We start from the raw sequence: 23,108 nt of genomic DNA, 5'->3' as shown, positions 1-23,108 counted from the left end.
TCGGTTACACAGATTACACACACGCAGCGTTACCACACTGGTTTATTGCTGGATATATACAATAATGATATAAAGGTTGCAGAGCATCTCGCTATAGGCGACAGGTGCTCCTGGAGTGATATGTCCCAATCCTGGGATAACGTGGGAACGTCCTGTCACACACAGCTCTTGGATTAGTGCTTCTCTCTAATATATAAAACAGTGTCCCGGATCAGTATCCAGAAATTAAAGTGCATTTATCTGCATTTCAAGTTCTCATGTTGGATGAAGATATTGTTCCTTTCGTCAGAGACAGAGGAGGGAGAAAAGGTAGAAAACTCTGTAATAAAATGAAGTTCGGGCATATTGGCTGATTATCAGGCGCTGGTCAGGCCCAGAATGCTCTCTGTTACCCCCCTGCTGATATCTAGGAAATGGGAGCTAGGGAGAAATATTATAATAGCGGTAACCAGTATCTCAGACATCTCCAGCTTTACACATTAATAAAGAGCAATTAAAACCGATCCAACCCCTGCATAAGAATATTGTGTAAAAAGAGATTACATACACACATAAAAAGATATCATATAGAAAACATTTCAGGGATGGTAAATTCGCTGAATAAAACAGGGTTTCTCCCAGGTGTAATAGAGGTTGTGCCAACTACCACATTTCATGATAATTCAGCCACTGGGAGGCGCTGTCTGACTGGACTCTATGGTTGATAATACTCTGGACCTTGGATGCTTCTACTCATGGCAATAAACACACAAATAAATAAGATTAACTGTGCAGAATAAGTTACCGTCTGCAGAAGAGAGAGAAAATAGACTTGACTAGACTAGACCTGGGCCATATCCGGATTTCCTGACTGGGTAGATGTATAACCGAAATCTGTGATAGGAAAATACAATTCTATGGTCCTATCTCATATATGCCTCCGTCACTCTCACTGGGTGTGAGCGGACGTTAGAGGGGCTGTAAGGGCCACACTGGAGTCTGACGTTACCCAGACTTTGCGGTACTGTTCTGGCCGGGGGGGGGGAATATTGGTGAGGACATCCCCTCCTAATCATTACACAACTACGCTATGCCACCTTATCCTCCGTGGTCCTCCGGTCTCTTAGTATCCGATCTCCAAGTCTTCCTTCCTGCGTCTCTGCGTAAACAAGGAGCTGAAGGGGTACAGTTTGGCTTTAGCATGGAACCTTTGTCCGGCAATCTCTATTTCATACCCTCCTCGGTTAATGAACTCGGGGGTGATCGGATTCTGGCAGTGGATGAATCCCAAACACACATGCCGTCCCAGGGTGTAGCTATAGGCACTGCTGGTCGTCTTCCCCACATGCTCCCCGTTACGGTAGATGGGCTCCCCCCACCAGGGCCACAAGTCTAAAACTGTGTCGTGATCTTCCAAGATAAACATTGTAAACCGTTTAAAGACCCCCTCCTCACGCTGCCGCAACAAGGCATCCCGACCAATGAAACCATAGCCCTATGGGGGAACAGAAAGAGGTTACAACTAGACCCTCCTAAGCGGAGACAAGTGGTTTAATCTGTAGAAGTTATTACAGCAAATGGAAGATTCTTAGGAGAAAGTTAACGCACAGTAAGGACAGGGGGTTGAACACATGTTACAAAGCTGTACGGTTTCCACGTACCTTGTCCAGCTTGACTCGGAACTCCCGCCCACACTCCAGCGGACTGGTGAACGCGTCCAGATCCTGGCCCCAGAAGGCAAAAAACTTCTCAATCCGCAGGCTCCTCAGCGCGTAGTAACCCGCGTTCCGGATTCCGTATTTCTGACCAACGCTCATGATCTCATTATAGACGTGTAAAGCGTACTGCCGGGAGAACAGAGATCAGCTGTCATAAGCGAGACACTGCTAGAACAAGGAAGGGGAGTAACAAACAACTTGCGGAAAAGAGAATCTGTTTTAGTTGAGTGCCAAAGGGAGTGGGGCTTAATTATTCCAGTAGTTATAATTAGTATAGTTTTTACTATTTTATTTTTTCTCGGAAACTCCAATTTCTGCCTAATATCGACTAGACAAATACCGCCATCCTTCTAAGTGTTAGAGGGAACCCAGCGGTCACTACTGTTCTGTGGTGTAAGGTACAGTAATATGCACTCACTCCAGGGCGTGTCTGTCTGTGTAACTGTCTGGGGCCAGTGTGTAAACATAGATACAGCCTCATAGAAACCCCGTCAGATAGCAGAGATCAACCTGCTTCTCAATAGTCTACTTCCTGCTTTATAGTCAGGTGTGTTTGTTATAATCTGTAACACGCGTGTAAAGTGCTGCTGATAGGCTATTACGGATAGGGGTCTCTTTGCTTTATCTTATTACAAAGATTAAGGGTATTTTGTGGCCCTTTTGAAGGTTATAGGGCCACCCATGCCAGCGCTGCAGTGTATCAGGCTGCCTGTTGTGGTCTTCAATAGACAAACAGGAACAGAGAGAAAAGCTTCATCTTAAAATATATTCTGTTCTGACAATGTCACGGCACGTAGATATATTGGTAACTAGTAACTCAGGGTTAGTTTCTCACGGTCAGAGAAGAGAATGTATCCAACACGAGATCACTTCCTAATCTACAAATACTCCGCCTTCAACGGGAGACCCATGTAGGTCACTCACCTCAATAGGAATGTAGAGGGTGAAGCCTGGCTCTCCTGTGTGCGTCATACTCAGGACACGTATCCCGTTGGCATATCCCACACTCATCTCCTGCACAGGAATGAACACACAGACAATGGGGATTAGTGTGGGCAGAGGGCTCTACGGTACCAGGGCCAAACACATCATCTCTCACCTTGCAGAACAAAGATGGAAAGTGGTCAGGGGTCATTGGAGCGTAGGACAACTCTGACAGCACATCCATGGCACGTGGACCGATCAGGTTAAGAGCTGCAAAACAGGAGACATTAGGCTGAAACCGCTGACCCCGAGTGTTGGGAAGTCGGGTACGGCCATCGCTATGATGTGTACAGCTGTAAGTCTGGGCACACTGCATGGTTCACTAGGTGACAAGAAGATAACACAATGTAACATATTTCTGCACATTTTAACACACACAAATACTAGTTGCTGTATTTTAAAGATTGTAAAAGAAAGAAAGTTGTATGTGGCAGGTCCTGGTCCAGTAATTGTGGTCAAAGAAAAAGATTTAAAGGAAGCAGCACAGCTAGTAGGTGACAAAACATACAAGGTACTAAAAATAGATCCTATCAATGACTACAATAAAAAATTACTAGAACATCTATAAGATTTAAACCTAGGGATCCTTACAAGAGAGGGCTTTGTATTCCTATCCACCAAGGAACCAAAGGGTATTTGTATCATCTCTGGAAGATACATAAAAATCTAACTAACCCCCGGACTGTCCGATAAGATCTGGGATTGGTTCAATAACTGTGAATCTCTCCCGCTACAGTGAAAAAGTGCTATAGAAAGTTGTCATTTCACACTTAACGCTCATGTTACAGATTCTTCAAAATATACAATGGGAAGAATCATACATTTTATGTACATGTGACGTTAAATCGTTGTATATATGTGTCAATGATTGATGGGTGCAGAAACACAGACCTTAAACAAAATCCAATAATTGTGGACAGCATTGAGTTTATATTGACATAACTATGAGGGAACATTCTGTCGCCAAGAAAAAGGAACTGCGATGGGAACACGATTTGTGCCAAGTTATGCGACTCTCCTAATGTCACAGTGGGATACCATTTGATCTAATGCATAATATCAAAATCAACTTATTTGTTGGCATAGATTTAGACAACATTTTCTTCATTTGGAAGGGAGATCAACAATTATTAGACAACTTCCATTACTGGATGAACAGAAATTAAGTAAATCTAGAATTTATAGCAAGTACAAGTCCAATTTCCAGACTTAGAAATATATGTAGAAGAAGAAAGCACAATTACACGGGTTTTTGTTAAACCAATTGACTGCAATAATTATTGACCAGCTAACAGTAATCATCTCCCACAGAGGATTAAAAACAGACCAAAGGGCTAATTTAGGAAGATCAGGAGAAATAGCTCAGACCCACAAGAATACATCCAACAAGGCAAACAATGATTGGAAAACTTCTTAGATAGGAAGTATGATAACTAACTATAGTACAGAAAGCATTTGAGGAAGTCCAGCAGATGGACAGGATGAACCTCCTAAAATATAAAACGAAGCAAAAACTACAACGTTTCGACACCGTGTTTGTTACACAGTTCAGGAGCAATTATCACACCATTAAAAGTATAACTGAGAAATACTGGCATATTTTACAGAAAGATGAATATTTAAAAACAGATTATCCCCAAAAAAAGTTCTCAAAAAGTAAAAAGTCTGAAAAATTCTCTAACAAAAAGTTTAATATCTGTCAACAACCGTCGTAAAACTACTGAAAACAAAACGTGGATGTCATTATTGCACTGATTGTGTAGGTTGTAAAAGGAAGACAATAAAACCTATAATAACATAAACTTCAAAAGAAAAAGCTTTAGGATAAAAGAAACAAGGAATTGCAATGTGGGGGTCACCTGCTTGCTGGAGGGTCCGTGTGGCCCCCAGTATGGAGGGCGAAGACAAAAGGAACTCAAAATCAGAATCACGGAGCACATTTGCAATATAAAAAAAGAGATTACAGCCCACTTTTCTCTGACTGGCCTCCTTTCTGTTTCTTTCTTCTTCTATCCCTATAGCTAAAATTTGGTCAATCTCAATATTCTCATTATGATACACAATGTTTGTATTAGTCCCTGAATGTGTATAACCTGATTCTAACAGATTTTGTCTTGGACTGATGCTCATTATTGACCTTCTCAAAAATAAAACTTTTTTAAAAAAAAAAAAAAAAAAAAAAAGGGATTACAGCGCACAGTGTATTGAACCATATTTTAGGAAAACATTGAAAAGATCCAAAAGGCCTGATTTTCTTTGGCATTAAACATGTGGAAAAATACCGGAGAGGGGAAATTATGTCTAGGATAGAAACATAACACATCTACCAATTGAAGACTCTTAAACGGTTAGGGTTTAAATATAGGATTTCATATATGGCCCTTTTTAAAATAAACTGCCTGGACGCACAAAAATACCCACATGTACCATTCATAAATTTATAGAGGAACATTATAGTTTTTACATGGAATATATCTGTACTGATGAAGCTAACACCAATGCTGCACTACTTGTTTTAAAGAAAATATTTTTGATTCAAATTTCCCATTTTAAAGACGTGCAGTAGTTCCAGTAGGACGAAGTAAAGTGATTTTATATATAAAAAAAGAACATTTAATCCTTTAAACAATAAAGTTTATGGACTCCCAAAGGCCCTAAATATCGCCGGAGAGATTCCATCTGTATTCTTGATAAAGTCTGTTACGGATGAAACGCGTTGGGGATTAGCAGATACACCGATCGTAACAACATTTGGCTCCCACAGGCCGCCGTCTATACCGGAACATCCATTAAACGGCATAAACATTTTCATATATACATTTGCATCTATCATGTTCTCTTTTCCTTTTCACTGATATTAGCGAATAGAAGAGTTTCATGCATAGGAACAATGTACACAACACCTCAGCACCAATACTGTTTATATAGACTCACAGCCACTTAAAATTCATTTCTGTGATAACTCACTAATATTGATAATAAGATCTGCGCTGCTTCTGTTCAATTTATCCATATCCTGATTATCTGTGCTCCCTCGTGTTGAGCCATTGAAATTTTTTTTTTTCATTAGGCCTCAAAACTTGATTAACTCGCTGAGCATTAAAATAAGCCAGGTGACAATAATGGGGATAAATACTCTGAGAGGACGTTGTGTCTCCTCTCAGCGTCCGTGATCTGCTCTGGGCAGATAATAAGGGGTTAAATACAGGAGGCGGCTGTAAAAGAGACAAACACTTCCACATTGGAATTTCAACTCACAGAAACATAGCAAAGAAATGGACATTAAAGGGAACTGTTGAAGTCAAAGCAAGACTTGGAATACCCAGAAAAATGTAAGAACTGCTCGTAAACAGAAGTCGGTATTAAATGTACAGACTTGGAGTAATGGTCCCAGGACAGCGCTGATCACACATCAGAGAGAATCCTGAGTATGTCAAATAATACGAAGTTAAACCGGGGAGTATTTGGAACCAAAGGATGTTGGAATTTTGACTTTTTGAAATTAACTTTTTCTCCACAGCCACAACAGCAGACAGATGAAGTATTAGAGGAGAAGACACTTTACTGATTGTTGCACGGGGGGGGGGGGAGGGGGGCATTGTGCTGCGGGGTTGTGTGGCATCAGGGGCATTAATCTGTAAACAGTTTCAACTAAATATCAACAAATTCTAGTGTCAGCGAGGACGTTGAAACTGAAAATAGGTTGATATTTCAGCAGGATAACAATCCAAAATATATCTATAAAAATTCACCCTGTCCCAGACTTAAACATTGCTGGAATTCTCAGACAAGGAACAGGACAGAGGAATAGACCTGAGGAGTGAGAGAAAATCCCTAACACAAGAACAGAACGACTGAGCGGCTACAGGAAGCCTTTGGAATCTGATTTCTGCTAGTTTTACTGACTGACGTGGAGCCCACACCAACAGGTTTATATTCAGCAAAGAAATGGCAAAATGTGCAGAAATACAGGTTTAAAGTGTCTGTACCCTTCTTGTCAATCAGAGACCGGAGGGCCCCACGTAACCGGGATGGGGGGGGGGCACATAACCGGGATGGGGGGCACGTGACAGAGATAGGGAAGGGGGGGGGGGGGGGGACATGACCGGGGGTCTCCTCCACTCTGTACCTGTATATTTCCATGTGACATCTTCCAGCAGCAAATCACTGTCATGGGGCATGTGCTGTCTCAGCCAGGACCAGCAATGAACCTGCTGGTCGGTGGGGGAGATCATGAAGAAGCTGTACAAAGACACAGAGAGGATTTGTCAGGTCATCAAGCTGCATAAGGACATCAGAGTATGTTTACAGACCAGACGTAGATACAGACATGGTGGCCGGTCCCTTGGGACGTGTACAAGTCACTTTGTCTCTGCAGCCCAAGAACCAAACGTTATTTTATCCAATAAAGACTACAGTCTAACAGCCTGAAGAGGGACGTGCTGAGAGCTAAAGGAAACAGTAATGGCCGAGTCCTGGGGTTCCTTAGTCTCATACCAGCAGAGTAACACAGCAGCAATAGCTACAACACATGAATCTCCACCCCCTCCCCCATATTGCCAGAGGGAATCATCGTTCTTTCACTATTAGGTCACCCACCACAGGCAGCTTATAACTGAATGTATACAAGACTACGAAATCTAACTGTTCACACTGATTTTATTCTGAAGCTTTGTTAAAATTACTCATGTTGCATTTCTTCCCAGCTTCAACACAAGAAGGAAACACGCCCCACAGTTCATAGACAATGACTAAAAGGCTGCAGCTATGGGCCAAAAAGATCAAACAGCAAAGCAAAGCACAGCACATCGTATTTCCTTTCTACACTAAATTAGTTTTCAATGGACTTTCACAAAAATACATTTATACTATATATGCACTGACTAAAAGAAAACAGAAATATTAAACTGTAATTCGCGGGGAAAAGATAAGGGATTCTGGATTGGAGCCACAAACCTGCGTTTGTTGAGCCGAACTATACTGCAATCATTCTCATATCCTCCGCGCTCATTCAGCATCCCAGTGTGGACAATGTGTCCTACAGGGACGTCCAGATCATTGGAGAAGAGATACTGCAGAGTGTCTAGAGCCTGGTCTCCCGGTGACTGAAAGACAGGTCAGAGCTGTGAGAATACAGGGGTGCAGAGACCGACGAGAACGTGAGGAAGACCGACAGGGTTAGAAGAGAGAATTCCAGGGGGATTCTGGAAGAGGAACAAGTTCACAACGAAAAACCAAAAACAAAACAAAAAACAACAACTTACAGGAATCTGACGAGCGAGACGGCACAGAAAAATAAGAGAACAAGAAATCAGGAGACGGAGGACTGGAGAAGATACAACACAGAAACAGAGAACAAGGATACTCACGCTGATTTCAAACTTGGTGAAGGACGACATGTCTATGACGCACACCGCCTCCTTACAGCACTTCACCTCCGAACCCACAATATCAAACCAGTCAGGTTTATAGAATGTTTTGCTCTGATCAAGAGACAGCAAATCTAACAACAGAGGATATCTGCAATCACTGGATAATATTACAAAGCACCCAATACCTCCTTTATTTAGGGGAGAATTCAATTGGCCGCAAGTTTTTCCTTTCCCCGCAGCGTTATGTAAAAAAAAAAAAAAAAAAATATCCAGCGTGGATTTTTAACTGCTATATCGACCGTTTTTAATTAACGCAGCGTTAAAACGCATTCAATTGAAACAGAGATAACGCTGCCCCCGCGTGTTAAGCATTGGCGATAGCCAATTTTTAGGAGAGTGAAGGGGAGGGTTTAATGCAGTCATGTATGAAAAAAAAAAAAAAGGTTTGGCATACATTTGCATACATTAGATTGCATTACACATCCTTTCTATTTGATAATTTCTACATACAGTACTTTCTTTTAGCATATTTTTTATTTTACTATTTTTTTTTACTATAGAATCATCTATACCAAGTCAAAACACATTAGTACATACATATTAATACAAAAAAACATACATAAATATAATTAATGATTTCTTTTTTTTAAATAAAATCAACGTTTTCATGTTATGCATTACTGATAAACATAGTTTATCTCTTTTTTTTTTTTTTTCATTACATGATTTCAAGTAGTTTTCTTAGGTTTTATATTTTTAGCACACCCCAAAGAGGTGCGAGATAAAACAGCATATTGTTTAACGCACCGCATTAAAAAAACAATTGAACGCGGCTGCCCTCGCACACCCTATACTTTCAATAGACCTTCTACTGGAGCGCGAGAGGACCGTTTGATGAAGAAAACCGCTGCGTTAAATATGGAATTGAATTGCGGGTAATATTAACCCGTTCGAAAATGATAAAAAAAAAACGTGTTAAAATGAAATAACAGTGTTAAAAACAACACCAAAATTTGCGATCAATTGAATTCCCCCCATAGTAACTCTCGGGCGTCCAGTTGGCATCGCCCTGTTTGCAAACCCCAAGAATCTATGAATGTTCCTGACCTTTCCCAGGAGGAATAAAGTATTTTGCCCTCTCGAACCCATGCTTCTCCATCCATCGGGCGCCCTGAGCATCGAGCCGATCATAGAGGGGGGAGGTGCGCAGCTGCCGTCCCGTCTGAAAGTCCCAGCGGGGAACTTTTAGGTCATAGATGAGAGCTGAAAAGACCCAACAAAAATTATTGTGTTAGGTGTTATCTGCTACATTGTCCTAGCGTCACCCACGTCCCTGTCTGATACTTACGCATCACCTCCATCACTCTGTGCCGTAGGAAAGTCCTACTACTCTGCAGGGCCCCAAAACGCTTGATATCCAGGGGCCACACATTGTCTTGAGGGTATCCATGGACCATCCATTCTGCAAGGAACCTGGAGGTGAAGGAGAGAGAACACACTGATCTCAAGGAGACCACAGCGACGTACTACAGGAGCCTCCAGCCTCAGAGATACCACTCAAAGCCGCGCGCACAGACCAGACCTGGTGCAAGAGGTGACACTTACTTTCCAGCTCCTCCTCCGAGAGAGCATCCCTGGGAATTCATACCAGCGAGAGTAAAGTATCGGAGAAGAGTAGGACTCTCGCCCATCACACAGCGCATGTCAGGGGTGAAGGATTCGGGACAGTTAACGAGACGTAGAATCTCCAGGGCCTCCAGAGATGGCATCCGGCGCAGCAGAGCGCTGAGCAGAGGTTCTGCAGCGATGACAGGAAGACACCAGTCTCTACCACACCCCAGAGTTATCCAACCCTTCCACCCATCTCTGGTGACCGCCAGTTTTACCAAAGTGATCCCAGTCCTCCTGCAGGTTCTGGATTTCCAGCTGGTTCCGTCCCTCTGTGAAAATGGGTTTTGGGTTCTTTTCAAATCCTCCCGACAGGATTCCACCTTGCCAGCTCCGGATGTAAATCCTCCCATCAGGGTCCACCACAGCTGGGGGAGAGAACAAAGTAGGGATCAGTAAGAGTCGTATGATCATCATCCATCACCTGGGTACATACAACCATGATTGTGCTATAATAAACACAAAGACTTATCAAACAGGCTGGATGTAGGAATCCTGTTCCATACAGAGGTGCATCTGTCACCACAATCTGAGCATCGTGACAGGAGCCTCAGATCCCTACTCTGTGCTACTGGGGGACCCTGCTCCTTCCACTATATAACTCTCAGTCTGTGACTTCCTGCTGCCTCCATTCCCCTCCTCACATCATGTCACTGCCCCTGTCACATGCAGCCCTGTCCTCACTAACACATCACTCATCTCCTGATATACTCTGTGCTGCTGGGGACCCTGCTCCTTCCACTATATAACTCTCAGTCTGTGACTTCCTGCTGCCTCCATTCCCCTCCTCACATCATGTCACTGCCCCTGTCACATGCAGCCCTGTCCTCACTAACACATCACTCATCTCCTGATATACTCTGTGCTGCTGGGGACCCTGCTCCTTCCACTATATAACTCTCAGTCTGTGGCTTCCTGCTGCCTCCATTCCTCTCCTCACATCATGTCACTGCCCCTGTCACATGCAGCCCTGTCCTCACTAACACATCACTCATCTCCTGATATACTCTGTGCTGCTGGGGGACCCTGCTCCTCCCACTATATAACTCTCAGTCTGTGGCTTCCTGCTGCCTACATTCTCCTCCTCACATCATGTCACTGCCCCTGTCACATGCAGCCCTGTCCTCACTAACACATCACTCATCTCCTGATATACTCTGTGCTGCTGGGGGACCCTGCTCCTCCCACTATATAACTCTCAGTCTGTGGCTTCCTGCTGCCTACATTCCCCTCCTCACATCACGTCACTGCCCCTGTCACATGCAGCCCTGTCCTCACTAACACATCACTCATCTCCTGATATACTCTGTGCTGCTGGGGGACCCTCCTCCTTCCACTATATAACTCTCAGTCTGTGGCTTCCTGCTGCCTCCATTCCCCTCCTCACATCATGTCACTGCCCCCGTCACATGCAGCCCTGTCCTCACTAACACATCACTCATCTCCTGATATACTCTGTGCTGCTTGGGACCCTGCTCCTTCCACTATATAACTCTCAGTCTGTGGCTTTCTGCTGCCTCCATTCCCCTCTTCACATCATGTCACTGCCACATGCAGCCCTGTCCTCACTAATGTCCTGATATATTCTGTGCTGCTGTGAGAATCCAATGATTGTCTACAGCTTCTTACATCCCAGTTCTTCATAAAATAGGAGATGAAAACTGATAAGAAACGAGATAAGATAAATGCACCTTAACAATGGTTGTAGAACGGGGATTTCAGGACATGACTACAGAACACCAGATTGTGGCTTATATAACACCAGGCAGCTACATGTAAATGCTGTGACAGGAAGAGGTTCCGCTGGGGACATACTTGGAGTGTTATCCTGTAAAGGCGTGCGTAGGGGACGTGTCAGCAGGTAGAAGTGTTCACAGGCGTGTAGAGGAATACTGACCGGCTCTTCATTAGACAGACCAAGTTCATACGCCCACTGCGGAAAGAGCAGATGATCGATACACAGCGCGGTGCAAACACACAGCAATGGCAGGGAATGGATATGTGACATAGTGTTTATTGTGCCCCAATAAAGATTTATGGCTCCTTCAGTGTTGATGTGTACTAGGCAGGGCCACCGGCACATGAAAACAGCCACCACACAGGGAATGTATATTACTGCCATCAGTATGTGGACAGCAGAGGTGAGCTGGGGGGGGTCCTAGACTAAACTGGACACCGCTGCTGACTATGGTGGCTTTATGCTCGTACCGCCCTCTTTTCTCCTGTACTTCCCACCTCTCTCTGACACAGCGGATAGAGAGTTTCCATGTTTATGGGGGAGGAGGTGAATCAGACTGAACAGAGCATTAGAAATGTACATTTTAGGGTACAGTCTTTGTATGTAAGGAACGTGCAGCTCCCCTTACCTGGCCTGCACAGTTGACAAAGTACTCGCACTCGACCTGCCCCCGGTCCGTGTCCACTCCGCTGACGCGGCCTCTGTCTACCAGGACATGGTTAATAGTGGTGTGTTCATGGACCTGGGCACCTGCAGCAGAGATCACACGGTTATCACTCAGTCATATAACAGTGTAATGGGGCAGAGCTGGACAGCATCACGTCTGTGGTGGTCTCCTCCTTAATGCCAGGTAAGAGGCGTCCCATGTAACAGAGACACAGCCATCAGCGTCTTACCTCTGCTCCGAGCAGCGGTCACCAAGGCAAGGGTCACGTCTGCAGTGGACACCACGGCATCCTCCGGCACATACATAGCTCCGACTAAGTCATGAATATTAATAAGGGGGTGGAGCTCGCCAACTTGCTTTGGAGTAATAATCTCACACGGAATCCCCTTCATTCTAAAGATCAGAGAAGGGCGTTAAAGGCCATCTGCTCACTTCCTTTACAGGTGGGCGCCAGAACAACTCTCACCTTAACCGCGACACCATACGTCTGAGAGATATGAGCCGATCCTGTGTCTGCGCCAGCAAGATGGAGCCTGTCCTGGTGTAGCCTGCGGGACAGATAGATGCTTACTGTGACAATCAGCAGAGTGTGTATTATAAGAAAGAACAGCCTGATGATCTGAGCTTCTACAGCTTGGGGACAATAGCAAAGGTGGGTGGGAGGTCACATGAAAACATGACATGAAAGTTACACATTTGCCAACTTAATAATATAAAATTTGAGGGCTGATAAGAACCGCTTGGCCCATATAGTCTGCCCAATTTTTAACCTATGGTAACCTCCATCCCTATTTGATCCTTAGTTCTTTGTAATGATATCCTTATGTCTACCCCAAGAATGTTTAAATTGCTCTACTGTATTTGCCTCTACCACCGCTGATGGGAGGCTATTCCACTTATCCACTACCCTTTCTGTGACGTAGTTTTCCTCCAATCTCCTCTGAACCTACTTCCCCCCAGTGTCAGTGCATGTCCTCGTGTTCCAATACTTCTCTTCCCTCCAGTGTCAGTGCATGTCCTCGTGTTCCAATACTTCTCTTCCCCCCAGTGTCAGTACATGTCCTCGTGTTCTAATACTTCTCTTCCCCCCAGTGTCAGTACATGTCCTCGTGTTCTAATACTTCTCTTCCCCCCAGTGTCAGTACATGTCCTCGTGTTCTAATACTTCTCTTCCCCCCAGTGTCAGTGCATGTCCTCGTGTTCTAATACTTCTCTTACCCCCAGTGTCAGTACATATCCTCGTGTTCTAATACTTCTCTTCCTTTGTAGAATGTTTCCCTCCTGTACATTGTTCAAAGTTTCTATCATGAACTAAACCTGCGCTATCTAATTTTCTGGCACCCGAAATACTGCATCCCCCCAATATTACAATGTTCTCCTCACCTGTGGGGACCCCGGTCTCAGCCTCCAGCTGTTGATAAAGTTTGTTGGAATAATCAGCCATCTCTGTCTCTATGGAAATGTGTTTGACTGTACTGACCGCCCCAGCGCAGAATCGCGTGGAGCCAGCAGCTAACCTGTAAAATGGGGAGTGAGCTGTGAGTGTGGGGAGAGTAAACGTTTCACCCCCATCAATAGGCAAATAGCAGCCGTTCTGAGCACAAACCAAACAAGAATGATCTACTCCTAGAACGATGATAAATAGACTGACGATCATAGGACTGGGGGCGGCCATAATGATCTATCAGAGCGAGAGGGATGGTCCTGCCCATACCGGATATGAAGACAATATGAGTGGAAAGGCTCAGATAAAAACTAGTCAGCTGTAACTAAAATCATTTTCCATGGAAATGTTGCTTTGGTAGAATTTCTCCCTGACTGTGCCCATGTCACACAGCTTACAGACGCCACTACCCACCCTGCTTCCAGTCTATGGCCCTACAGGTGGGTGGATTCCTCAGCTACACGGGCACATAGTGAACGTTAGGAATAACCATCCAGTGTGATAACAGAAGCTGGCCACTTATCACACCCAGTAGCACGATAGGGTGATTACCTCCCCTGCTCTAGTAACAGGACATCGTGCCAGCCCAGCTTGGTAAGGTGATACGCCACAGAAGATCCCATAATGCCGCCTCCACAGATGACCACCTGGGCACGGGGAGGCAGAGCCGGTACCTCCGTGGACGCTGCACGCTGCTGAGCGCACACACATCGCCAGCCACGACATCTTAGGTGCCCCCAGAAATCCGTCAGCAGGCGGGCATGCATCCTGGAGGTGGCTGGAGACAAACGGCAGGAGGGGGTCTGCAGAGAAAGAGACATTTCTCTCTGAGACTGACAGACATCGCTGTTACACCTCAAACAGTAACACTGCATATAATTACATACATCATTATAACAGTGTTCTACAGTATATAACAAACGAAAACAGGAAGGAAGGGACAAAATATATAATATATAGATTTCACACAGGGGCAAGACCAGTATAGATGATGTATCCTACAGGGAGAAAGGTCAGTATAGATGATATATCACACAAGGGGAAGGGGTTAGTATAGATAACCTAAGGGGGAGAAATCAGTGTGTGTGTGTCTGTATAACAGGGGAGAGGTCAGTACAGATAACATATAAGGGGAAGGGACATGTATATTATATATAACAGAACAGGGGAGAGGGGTCACTATAGATAACATATACAATAAGGAGAAGGGACCAGTATATATACATATACATATAACAGGGGAGAGACCATCATGCACAGTCCTAGAGGTCCCGCAGTCCTACCAGTCCATGTCTCTCTGTGACCTCTGACCTCTCCGCTTCCGGATTATCTCAGCAACGACCGAGCGACAAATCCCCTGCTCCAGTGACGTCACCGCGCAATCCGCTCCCGACCAATCAGATCACACGTTCATATCCGCCCCATAACTGTGTTTGGCAGATGCACATGGTCAATGAGGAGCCAATCAGAAAATAAGGCGTGGCTTATGTAACCACTATATCAAGGAACATGGAGCTGTACCGTAATGACTGGAGATACAGGAGAGAGAAGCATGGAGCTGTACAGTAATGACTGGAGATACAGGAGAGAAGCATGGAGCTGTACAGTACTGACTGGAGATACAGGAGAGAGAAGCATGGAGCTGTACAGTAATGACTGGAGATACAGGAGAGAGAAGCATGGAGCTGTACAGTACTGACTGGAGATACAGGAGAGAGAAGCATGGAGCTGTACAGTAATGACTGGAGATACAGGAGAGAGAAGCATGGAGCTATACAGCAATGACTGGAGATACAGGAGAGAGAAGCATGGAGCTTTACAACACTGACTGGAGATACAGGAGAGAAGCATGGAGCTGTACAGGAATGACTGGTGATACAGGAGAGAGAAGCATGGAGCTGTACAGTACTGACTGGAGATACAGGAGAGAAGCATGGAGCTGTACAGGAATGACTGGAGATACAGGAGAGAGAAGCATGGAGCTGTACAGTAAAGACTGGAGATACAGGAGAGAAGCATGGAGCTGTACAGTAATGACTGGAGATACAGGGAGAAGCATGGAGCTGTACAGTAATGACTGGGAGATACAGGGGAGAAGCATGGAGCTGTACAGTACTGACTGGAGATACAGGAGAGAGAAGCATGGAGCTGTACAGTAATGACTGGAGATACAGGAGAGAGAAGCATGGAGCTGTACAGGAATGACTGGAGATACAGGAGAGAGAAGCATGGAGTTGTACAGTAATGACTGGAGATACAGGAGAGAAGCATGGAGCTGTACAGTAATGACTGGAGATACAGGAGAGAGAAGCATGGAGCTGTACAGGAATGACTGGAGATACAGGAGAGAGAAGCATGGAGCTGTACAGTAAAGACTGGAGATACAGGAGAGAAGCATGGAGCTGTACAGTACTGACTGGAGATACAGGAGAGAGAAGCATGGAGCTGTACAGTAATGACTGGAGATACAGGAGAGAGAAGCATGGAGCTGTACAGGAATGACTGGAGATACAGGAGAGAGAAGCATGGAGTTGTACAGTAATGACTGGAGATACAGGAGAGAAGCATGGAGCTGTACAGTAATGACTGGAGATACAGGAGAGAGAAGCATGGAGCTGTACAGGAATGACTGGAGATACAGGAGAGAGAAGCATGGAGCTGTACAGCACTGACTGGAGATACAGGAGAGAGAAGCATGGAGCTGTACAGTAATGACTGGAGATACAGGAGAGAGAAGCATGGAGCTGTACAGTAATGACTGGAGATACAGGAGAGAGAAGCATGGAGCTGTACAGTAATGACTGGAGATACAGGAGAGAGAAGCATGGAGCTGTACAGTACTGACTGGAGATACAGGAGAGAGAAGCATGGAGCTGTACAGTAATGACTGGAGATACAGGAGAGAGAAGCATGGAGCTATACAGCAATGACTGGAGATACAGGAGAGAGAAGCATGGAGTTGTACAGTAATGACTGGAGATACAGGAGAGAAGCATGGAGCTGTACAGTAATGACTGGAGATACAGAGAGAGAAGCATGGAGCTGTACAGTAATTACTGGAGATACAGGAGAGAGAAGCATGGAGCTGTACAACACTGACTGGTGATACAGGAGAGAGAAGCATGGAGCTGTACAGTACTGACTGGAGATACAGGAGAGAAGCATGGAGCTGTACAGCAATGACTGGAGATACAGGAGAGAGAAGCATGGAGCTGTACAACACTGACTGGTGATACAGGAGAGAGAAGCATGGAGCTGTACAGTACTGACTGGAGATACAGGAGAGAAGCATGGAGCTGTACAGGAATGACTGGAGATACAGGAGAGAGAAGCATGGAGCTGTACAGTAATGACTGGAGATACAGGAGAGAAGCATGGAGCTGTACAGTAATGACTGGAGATACAGGGGAGAAGCATGGAGCTGTACAGTAATGACTGGAGATACAGGGGAGAAGCATGGAGCTGTACAGTACTGACTGGAGATACAGGAGAGAGAAGCATGGAGCTGTACAGTAATGACTGGAGATACAGGAGAGAGAAGCATGGAGCTGTACAGGAATGACTGGAGATACAGGAGAGAGAAGCATGGAGTTGTACAGTAATGACTGAGATACAGAGAGAAGAATGGAGCTGTACAGTAATGACTGGAGATACAGGAGAGAGAAGCATGGAGCTGTACAGGAATGACTGGAGATACAGGAGAGAGAAGCATGGAGCTGTACAGCACTGACTGGAGATACAGGAGAAAGAAGCATGGAGCTGTACAGTAATGACTGGAGATACAGGAGAGAGAAGCATGGAGCTGTACAGTAATGACTGGAGATACAGGAGAAGCATGGAGCTGTACAGTAATGACTGGAGATACAGGAGAGAGAAGCATGGAGCTGTACAGTAATGACTGGAGATACAGGAGAGAGAAGCATGGAGCTGTACAGGAATGACTGGAGATACAGGAGAGAGAAGCATGGAGTTGTACAGTAATGACTGGAGATACAGGAGAGAGAAGCATGGAGCTGTACAACACTGACTGGTGATACAGGAGAGAGAAGCATGGAGCTGTACAGTACTGACTGGAGATACAGGAGAGAGAAGCATGGAGTTGTACAGTAATGACTGGAGATACAGGAGAGAAGCATGGAGCTGTACAGTAATGACTGGAGATACAGGGGAGAAGCATGGAGCTGTACAGTAATGACTGGAGAGACAGGGGAGGAGCATGGAGCTGTAAAGTACTGACTGGAGATACAGGAGAGAAACATGGAGCTGTACAGTAATGACTGGAGATACAGGAGAGAAGCATGGAGCTTTACAACACTGACTGGTGATACAGGAGAGAAGCATGGAGCTTTACAACACTGACTGGTGATACAGGAGAGAGAAGCATGGAGCTGTACAGTAATGACTGGAGATACAGGAGAGAGAAGCATGGAGCTGTACAGTAATGACTGGAGATACAGGAGAGAGAAGCATGGAGCTGTACAGTACTGACTGGAGATACAGGAGAGAGAAGCATGGAGCTGAACAGTACTGACTGGAGATACAGAGAGAGAAGCATGGAGCTGTACAGTACTGACTGGAGATACAGGAGAGAAGCATGGAGCTGTACAGCACTGACTGGAGATACAGGAGAGAGAAGCATGGAGCTGTACAGCAATGACTGGAGATACAGGAGAGAGAAGCATGGAGCAGTACTGACTGGAGATACAGGAGAGAGAAGCATGGAGCTGTACAGCAATGACTGGAGAGAGAAGCATGGAGCTGTACAGTAATGACTGGAGAGAGAAGCATGGAGCTGTACAGTAATGACTTGAGAGAGAAGCATGGAGCTGTACGTAATGACTGGAGAGAGAAGCATGGAGCTGTACAGTAATGACTGGAGAGAGAAGCATGGAGCTGTACAGTAATGACTGGAGATACAGGAGAGAGAAGCATGGAGCTGTACAGTAATGACTGGAGATACAGGAGAGAGAAGCATGAGCTGTACAGTACTGACTGGAGATACAGGAGAGAGAAGCATGGAGCTGTACAGTACTGACTGGAGATACAGGAGAGAAGCATGGAGCTGTACAGTACTGACTGGAGATACAGGAGAGAGAAGCATGGAGCTGTACAGTAATGACTAGAGATACAGGAGAGAGAAGCATGGAGCTGTACAGTAATGACTGGAGATACAGGAGAGAGAAGCATTGAGCTGTACAGTAATGACTGGAGATACAGGAGAGAGAAGCATGGAGCTGCACAGTAATGACTGGAGAGAGAAGCATGGAGCTGTACAGTAATGACTGGAGAGAGAAGCATGGAGCTGTACAGTAATGACTGGAGATAGAAGCATGGAGCTGTACAGTAATGACTGGAGAGAGAAGCATGGAGCTGTACATTAATGACTGAGATACAGGAGAGAAGCATGGAGCTGTACAGTACTGATTGGAGATACAGGAGAGAGAAGCATGGAGCTGTACAGTACTGACTGGAGATACAGGAGAGAGAAGCATGGAGCTGTACAGTAATGACTGGAGATACAGGAGAGAAGCATGGAGCTGTACAGTAATGACTGGAGATACAGGAGAGAGAAGCATGGAGCTGTACAGTACTGACTGGAGATACAGGAGAGAGAAGCATGGAGCTGTACAGTACTGACTGGAGATACAGGAGAGAAGCATGGAGCTGTATAGTACTGACTGGAGATACAGGAGAGAAGCATGGAGCTGTACAGTAATGACTGGAGATACAGGAGAGAGAAGCATGGAGCTGTACAGTAATGACTGGAGATACAGGAGAGAGAAGCATGGAGCTGTACAGTAATGACTGGAGATACAGGAGAGAAGCATGAGCTTACAGTACTGATTGGAGATACAGGAGAGAGAAGCATGGAGCTGTATAGTACTGACTGGAGATACAGGAGAGAGAAGCATGGAGCTGTACAGTAATGACTGGAGATACAGGGGAGGAGCATGGAGCTGTAAAGTACTGACTGGAGATACAGGAGAGAAACATGGAGCTGTACAGTAATGACTGGAGATACAGGAGAGAGAAGCATGGAGCTGTACAGTAATGACTGGAGATACAGGAGAGAGAAGCATGGAGCTGTACAGTACTGACTGGAGATACAGGAGAGAAGCATGGAGCTGTACAGTACTGACTGGAGATACAGGAGAGAGAAGCATGGAGCTGTACAGTAATGACTGGAGATACAGGAGAGAGAAGCATGGAGCTGTACAGTAATGACTGGAGATACAGGAGAGAGAAGCATTGAGCTGTACAGTAATGACTGGAGATATAGGAGAGAGAAGCATGGAGCTGCACAGTAATGACTGGAGAGAGAAGCATGGAGCTGTACAGTAATGACTGGAGAGAGAAGCATGGAGCTGTACAGTAATGACTGGAGATAGAAGCATGGAGCTGTACAGTAATGACTGGAGAGAGAAGCATGGAGCTGTACATTAATGACTGGAGATACAGGAGAGAAGCATGGAGCTGTACAGTACTGATTGGAGATACAGGAGAGAGAAGCATGGAGCTGTACAGTACTGACTGGAGATACAGGAGAGAGAAGCATGGAGCTGTACAGTAATGACTGGAGATACAGGAGAGAAGCATGGAGCTGTACAGTAATGACTGGAGATACAGGAGAGAGAAGCATGGAGCTGTACAGTACTGACTGGAGATACAGGAGAGAGAAGCATGGAGCTGTACAGTACTGACTGGAGATACAGGAGAGAGAAGCATGGAGCTGTACAGTACTGACTGGAGATACAGGAGAGAAGCATGGAGCTGTACAGTACTGACTGGAGATACAGGAGAGAAGCATGGAGCTGTACAGCAATGACTGGAGATACAGGAGAGAGAAGCATGGAGCAGTACTGACTGGAGATACAGGAGAGAGAAGCATGGAGCTGTACAGCAATGACTGGAGAGAGAAGCATGGAGCTGTACAGTAATGACTGGAGAGAGAAGCATGGAGCTGTACAGTAATGACTTGAGAGAGAAGCATGGAGCTGTACAGTAATGACTGGAGAGAGAAGCATGGAGCTGTACAGTACTGACTGGAGATACAGGAGAGAAGCATGGAGCTGTACAGTACTGACTGGAGATACAGGAGAGAGAAGCATGGAGCTGTACAGCAATGACTGGAGATACAGGAGAGAGAAGCATGGAGCAGTACTGACTGGAGATACAGGAGAGAGAAGCATGGAGCTGTACAGCAATGACTGGAGAGAGAAGCATGGAGCTGTACAGTAATGACTGGAGAGAGAAGCATGGAGCTGTACAGTAATGACTTGAGAGAGAAGCATGGAGCTGTACAGTAATGACTGGAGAGAGAAGCATGGAGCTGTACAGTAATGACTGGAGAGAGAAGCATGGAGCTGTACAGTAATGACTGGAGATACAGGAGAGAGAAGCATGGAGCTGTACAGTACTGACTGGAGATACAGGAGAGAGAAGCATGGAGCTGTACAGTACTGACTGGAGATACAGGAGAGAAGCATGGAGCTGTACAGTACTGACTGGAGATACAGGAGAGAGAAGCATGGAGCTGTACAGTAATGACTGGAGATACAGGAGAGAGAAGCATTGAGCTGTACAGTAATGACTGGAGATACAGGAGAGAGAAGCATGGAGCTGCACAGTAATGACTGGAGAGAGAAGCATGGAGCTGTACAGTAATGACTGGAGAGAGAAGCATGGAGCTGTACAGTAATGACTGGAGATAGAAGCATGGAGCTGTACAGTAATGACTGGAGAGAGAAGCATGGAGCTGTACATTAATGACTGGAGATACAGGAGAGAAGCATGGAGCTGTACAGTACTGATTGGAGATACAGGAGAGAGAAGCATGGAGCTGTACAGTACTGACTGGAGATACAGGAGAGAGAAGCATGGAGCTGTACAGTAATGACTGGAGATACAGGAGAGAAGCATGGAGCTGTACAGTAATGACTGGAGATACAGGAGAGAGAAGCATGGAGCTGTACAGTACTGACTGGAGATACAGGAGAGAGAAGCATGGAGCTGTACAGTACTGACTGGAGATACAGGAGAGAAGCATGGAGCTGTACAGTACTGACTGGAGATACAGGAGAGAAGCATGGAGCTGTACAGTAATGACTGGAGATACAGGAGAGAGAAGCATGGAGCTGTACAGTAATGACTGGAGATACAGGAGAGAGAAGCATGGAGCTGTACAGTAATGACTGGAGATACAGGAGAGAAGCATGGAGCTGTACAGTACTGATTGGAGATACAGGAGAGAGAAGCATGGAGCTGTATAGTACTGACTGGAGATACAGGAGAGAGAAGCATGGAGCTGTACAGTAATGACTGGAGATACAGGGGAGGAGCATGGAGCTGTAAAGTACTGACTGGAGATACAGGAGAGAAACATGGAGCTGTACAGTAATGACTGGAGATACAGGAGAGAGAAGCATGGAGCTGTACAGTAATGACTGGAGATACAGGAGAGAAGCATGGAGCTTTACAACACTGACTGGTGATACAGGAGAGAAGCATGGAGCTTTACAACACTGACTGGTGATACAGGAGAGAGAAGCATGGAGCTGTACAGTAATGACTGGAGATACAGGAGAGAGAAGCATGGAGCTGTACAGTAATGACTGGAGATACAGGAGAGAGAAGCATGGAGCTGTACAGTAATGACTGGAGATACAGGAGAGAGAAGCATGGAGCTGTACAGTAATGACTGGAGATACAGGAGAGAGAAGCATGGAGCTGTACAGTAATGACTGGAGATACAGGAGAGAGAAGCATGGAGCTGTACAGTAATGACTGGAGATACAGGAGAGAGAAGCATGGAGCTGTACAGTAATGACTGGAGATACAGGAGAGAAGCATGGAGCTGTACAGTAATGACTGGAGATACAGGAGAGAGAAGCATGGAGCTGTACAGTAATGACTGGAGATTCAGGAGAGAGAAGCATGGAGCTGTACAGTAATGACTGGAGATTCAGGAGAGAGAAGCATGGAGCTGTACAGTAATGACTGGAGATACAGGAGAGAGAAGCATGGAGCTGTACAGTACTGACTGGAGATACAGGAGAGAGAAGCATGGAGCTGTACAGTAATGACTGGAGATACAGGGGAGAAGCATGGAGCTGTACAGTAATGACTGGAGATACAGGGGAGAAGCATGGAGCTGTACAGTACTGACTGGAGATACAGGAGAGAGAAGCATGGAGCTGTACAGTAATGACTGGAGATACAGGAGAGAGAAGCATGGAGCTGTACAGGAATGACTGGAGATACAGGAGAGAGAAGCATGGAGTTGTACAGTAATGACTGGAGATACAGGAGAGAAGCATGGAGCTGTACAGTAATGACTGGAGATACAGGAGAGAGAAGCATGGAGCTGTACAGTAATGACTGGAGATACAGGAGAGAGAAGCATGGAGCTGTACAACACTGACTGGTGATACAGGAGAGAGAAGCATGGAGCTGTACAGTACTGACTGGAGATACAGGAGAGAAGCATGGAGCTGTACAGCAATGACTGGAGATACAGGAGAGAGAAGCATGGAGCTGT

General features: G+C 45.4%; 1 protein-coding gene across 1 annotated transcript; it reads right to left on the bottom strand.

Moving 5' to 3' along the window:
- Window positions 1-24: 24 nt before the first annotated feature.
- On the bottom strand, window positions 25-14,947 carry PDPR (pyruvate dehydrogenase phosphatase regulatory subunit). Its single transcript, XM_075189396.1, has 18 exons — window positions 14,854-14,947; window positions 14,123-14,373; window positions 13,510-13,643; window positions 12,593-12,674; window positions 12,356-12,519; window positions 12,088-12,209; window positions 11,537-11,654; window positions 9,940-10,089; window positions 9,659-9,851; window positions 9,402-9,526; window positions 9,161-9,316; window positions 8,051-8,184; window positions 7,638-7,786; window positions 6,811-6,923; window positions 2,797-2,891; window positions 2,622-2,711; window positions 1,641-1,823; window positions 25-1,474 (listed from the first exon to the last, which is right to left on the bottom strand). Exons 2-18 carry the CDS (start codon window positions 14,335-14,337, stop codon window positions 1,103-1,105), a joined length of 2,595 nt encoding a protein of 864 aa, XP_075045497.1. The 5' UTR covers window positions 14,338-14,373; window positions 14,854-14,947; the 3' UTR covers window positions 25-1,102.
- Window positions 14,948-23,108: the final 8,161 nt, after the last annotated feature.

This window comes from Mixophyes fleayi, chromosome 10, assembly GCF_038048845.1.
Source record: "Mixophyes fleayi isolate aMixFle1 chromosome 10, aMixFle1.hap1, whole genome shotgun sequence".
Classification (NCBI taxonomy): domain Eukaryota; kingdom Metazoa; phylum Chordata; class Amphibia; order Anura; family Limnodynastidae; genus Mixophyes; species Mixophyes fleayi.
The sequence above is the reverse complement of the archived record's forward strand: the minus strand, read 5'-3'. Positions and strand labels throughout refer to the sequence as shown.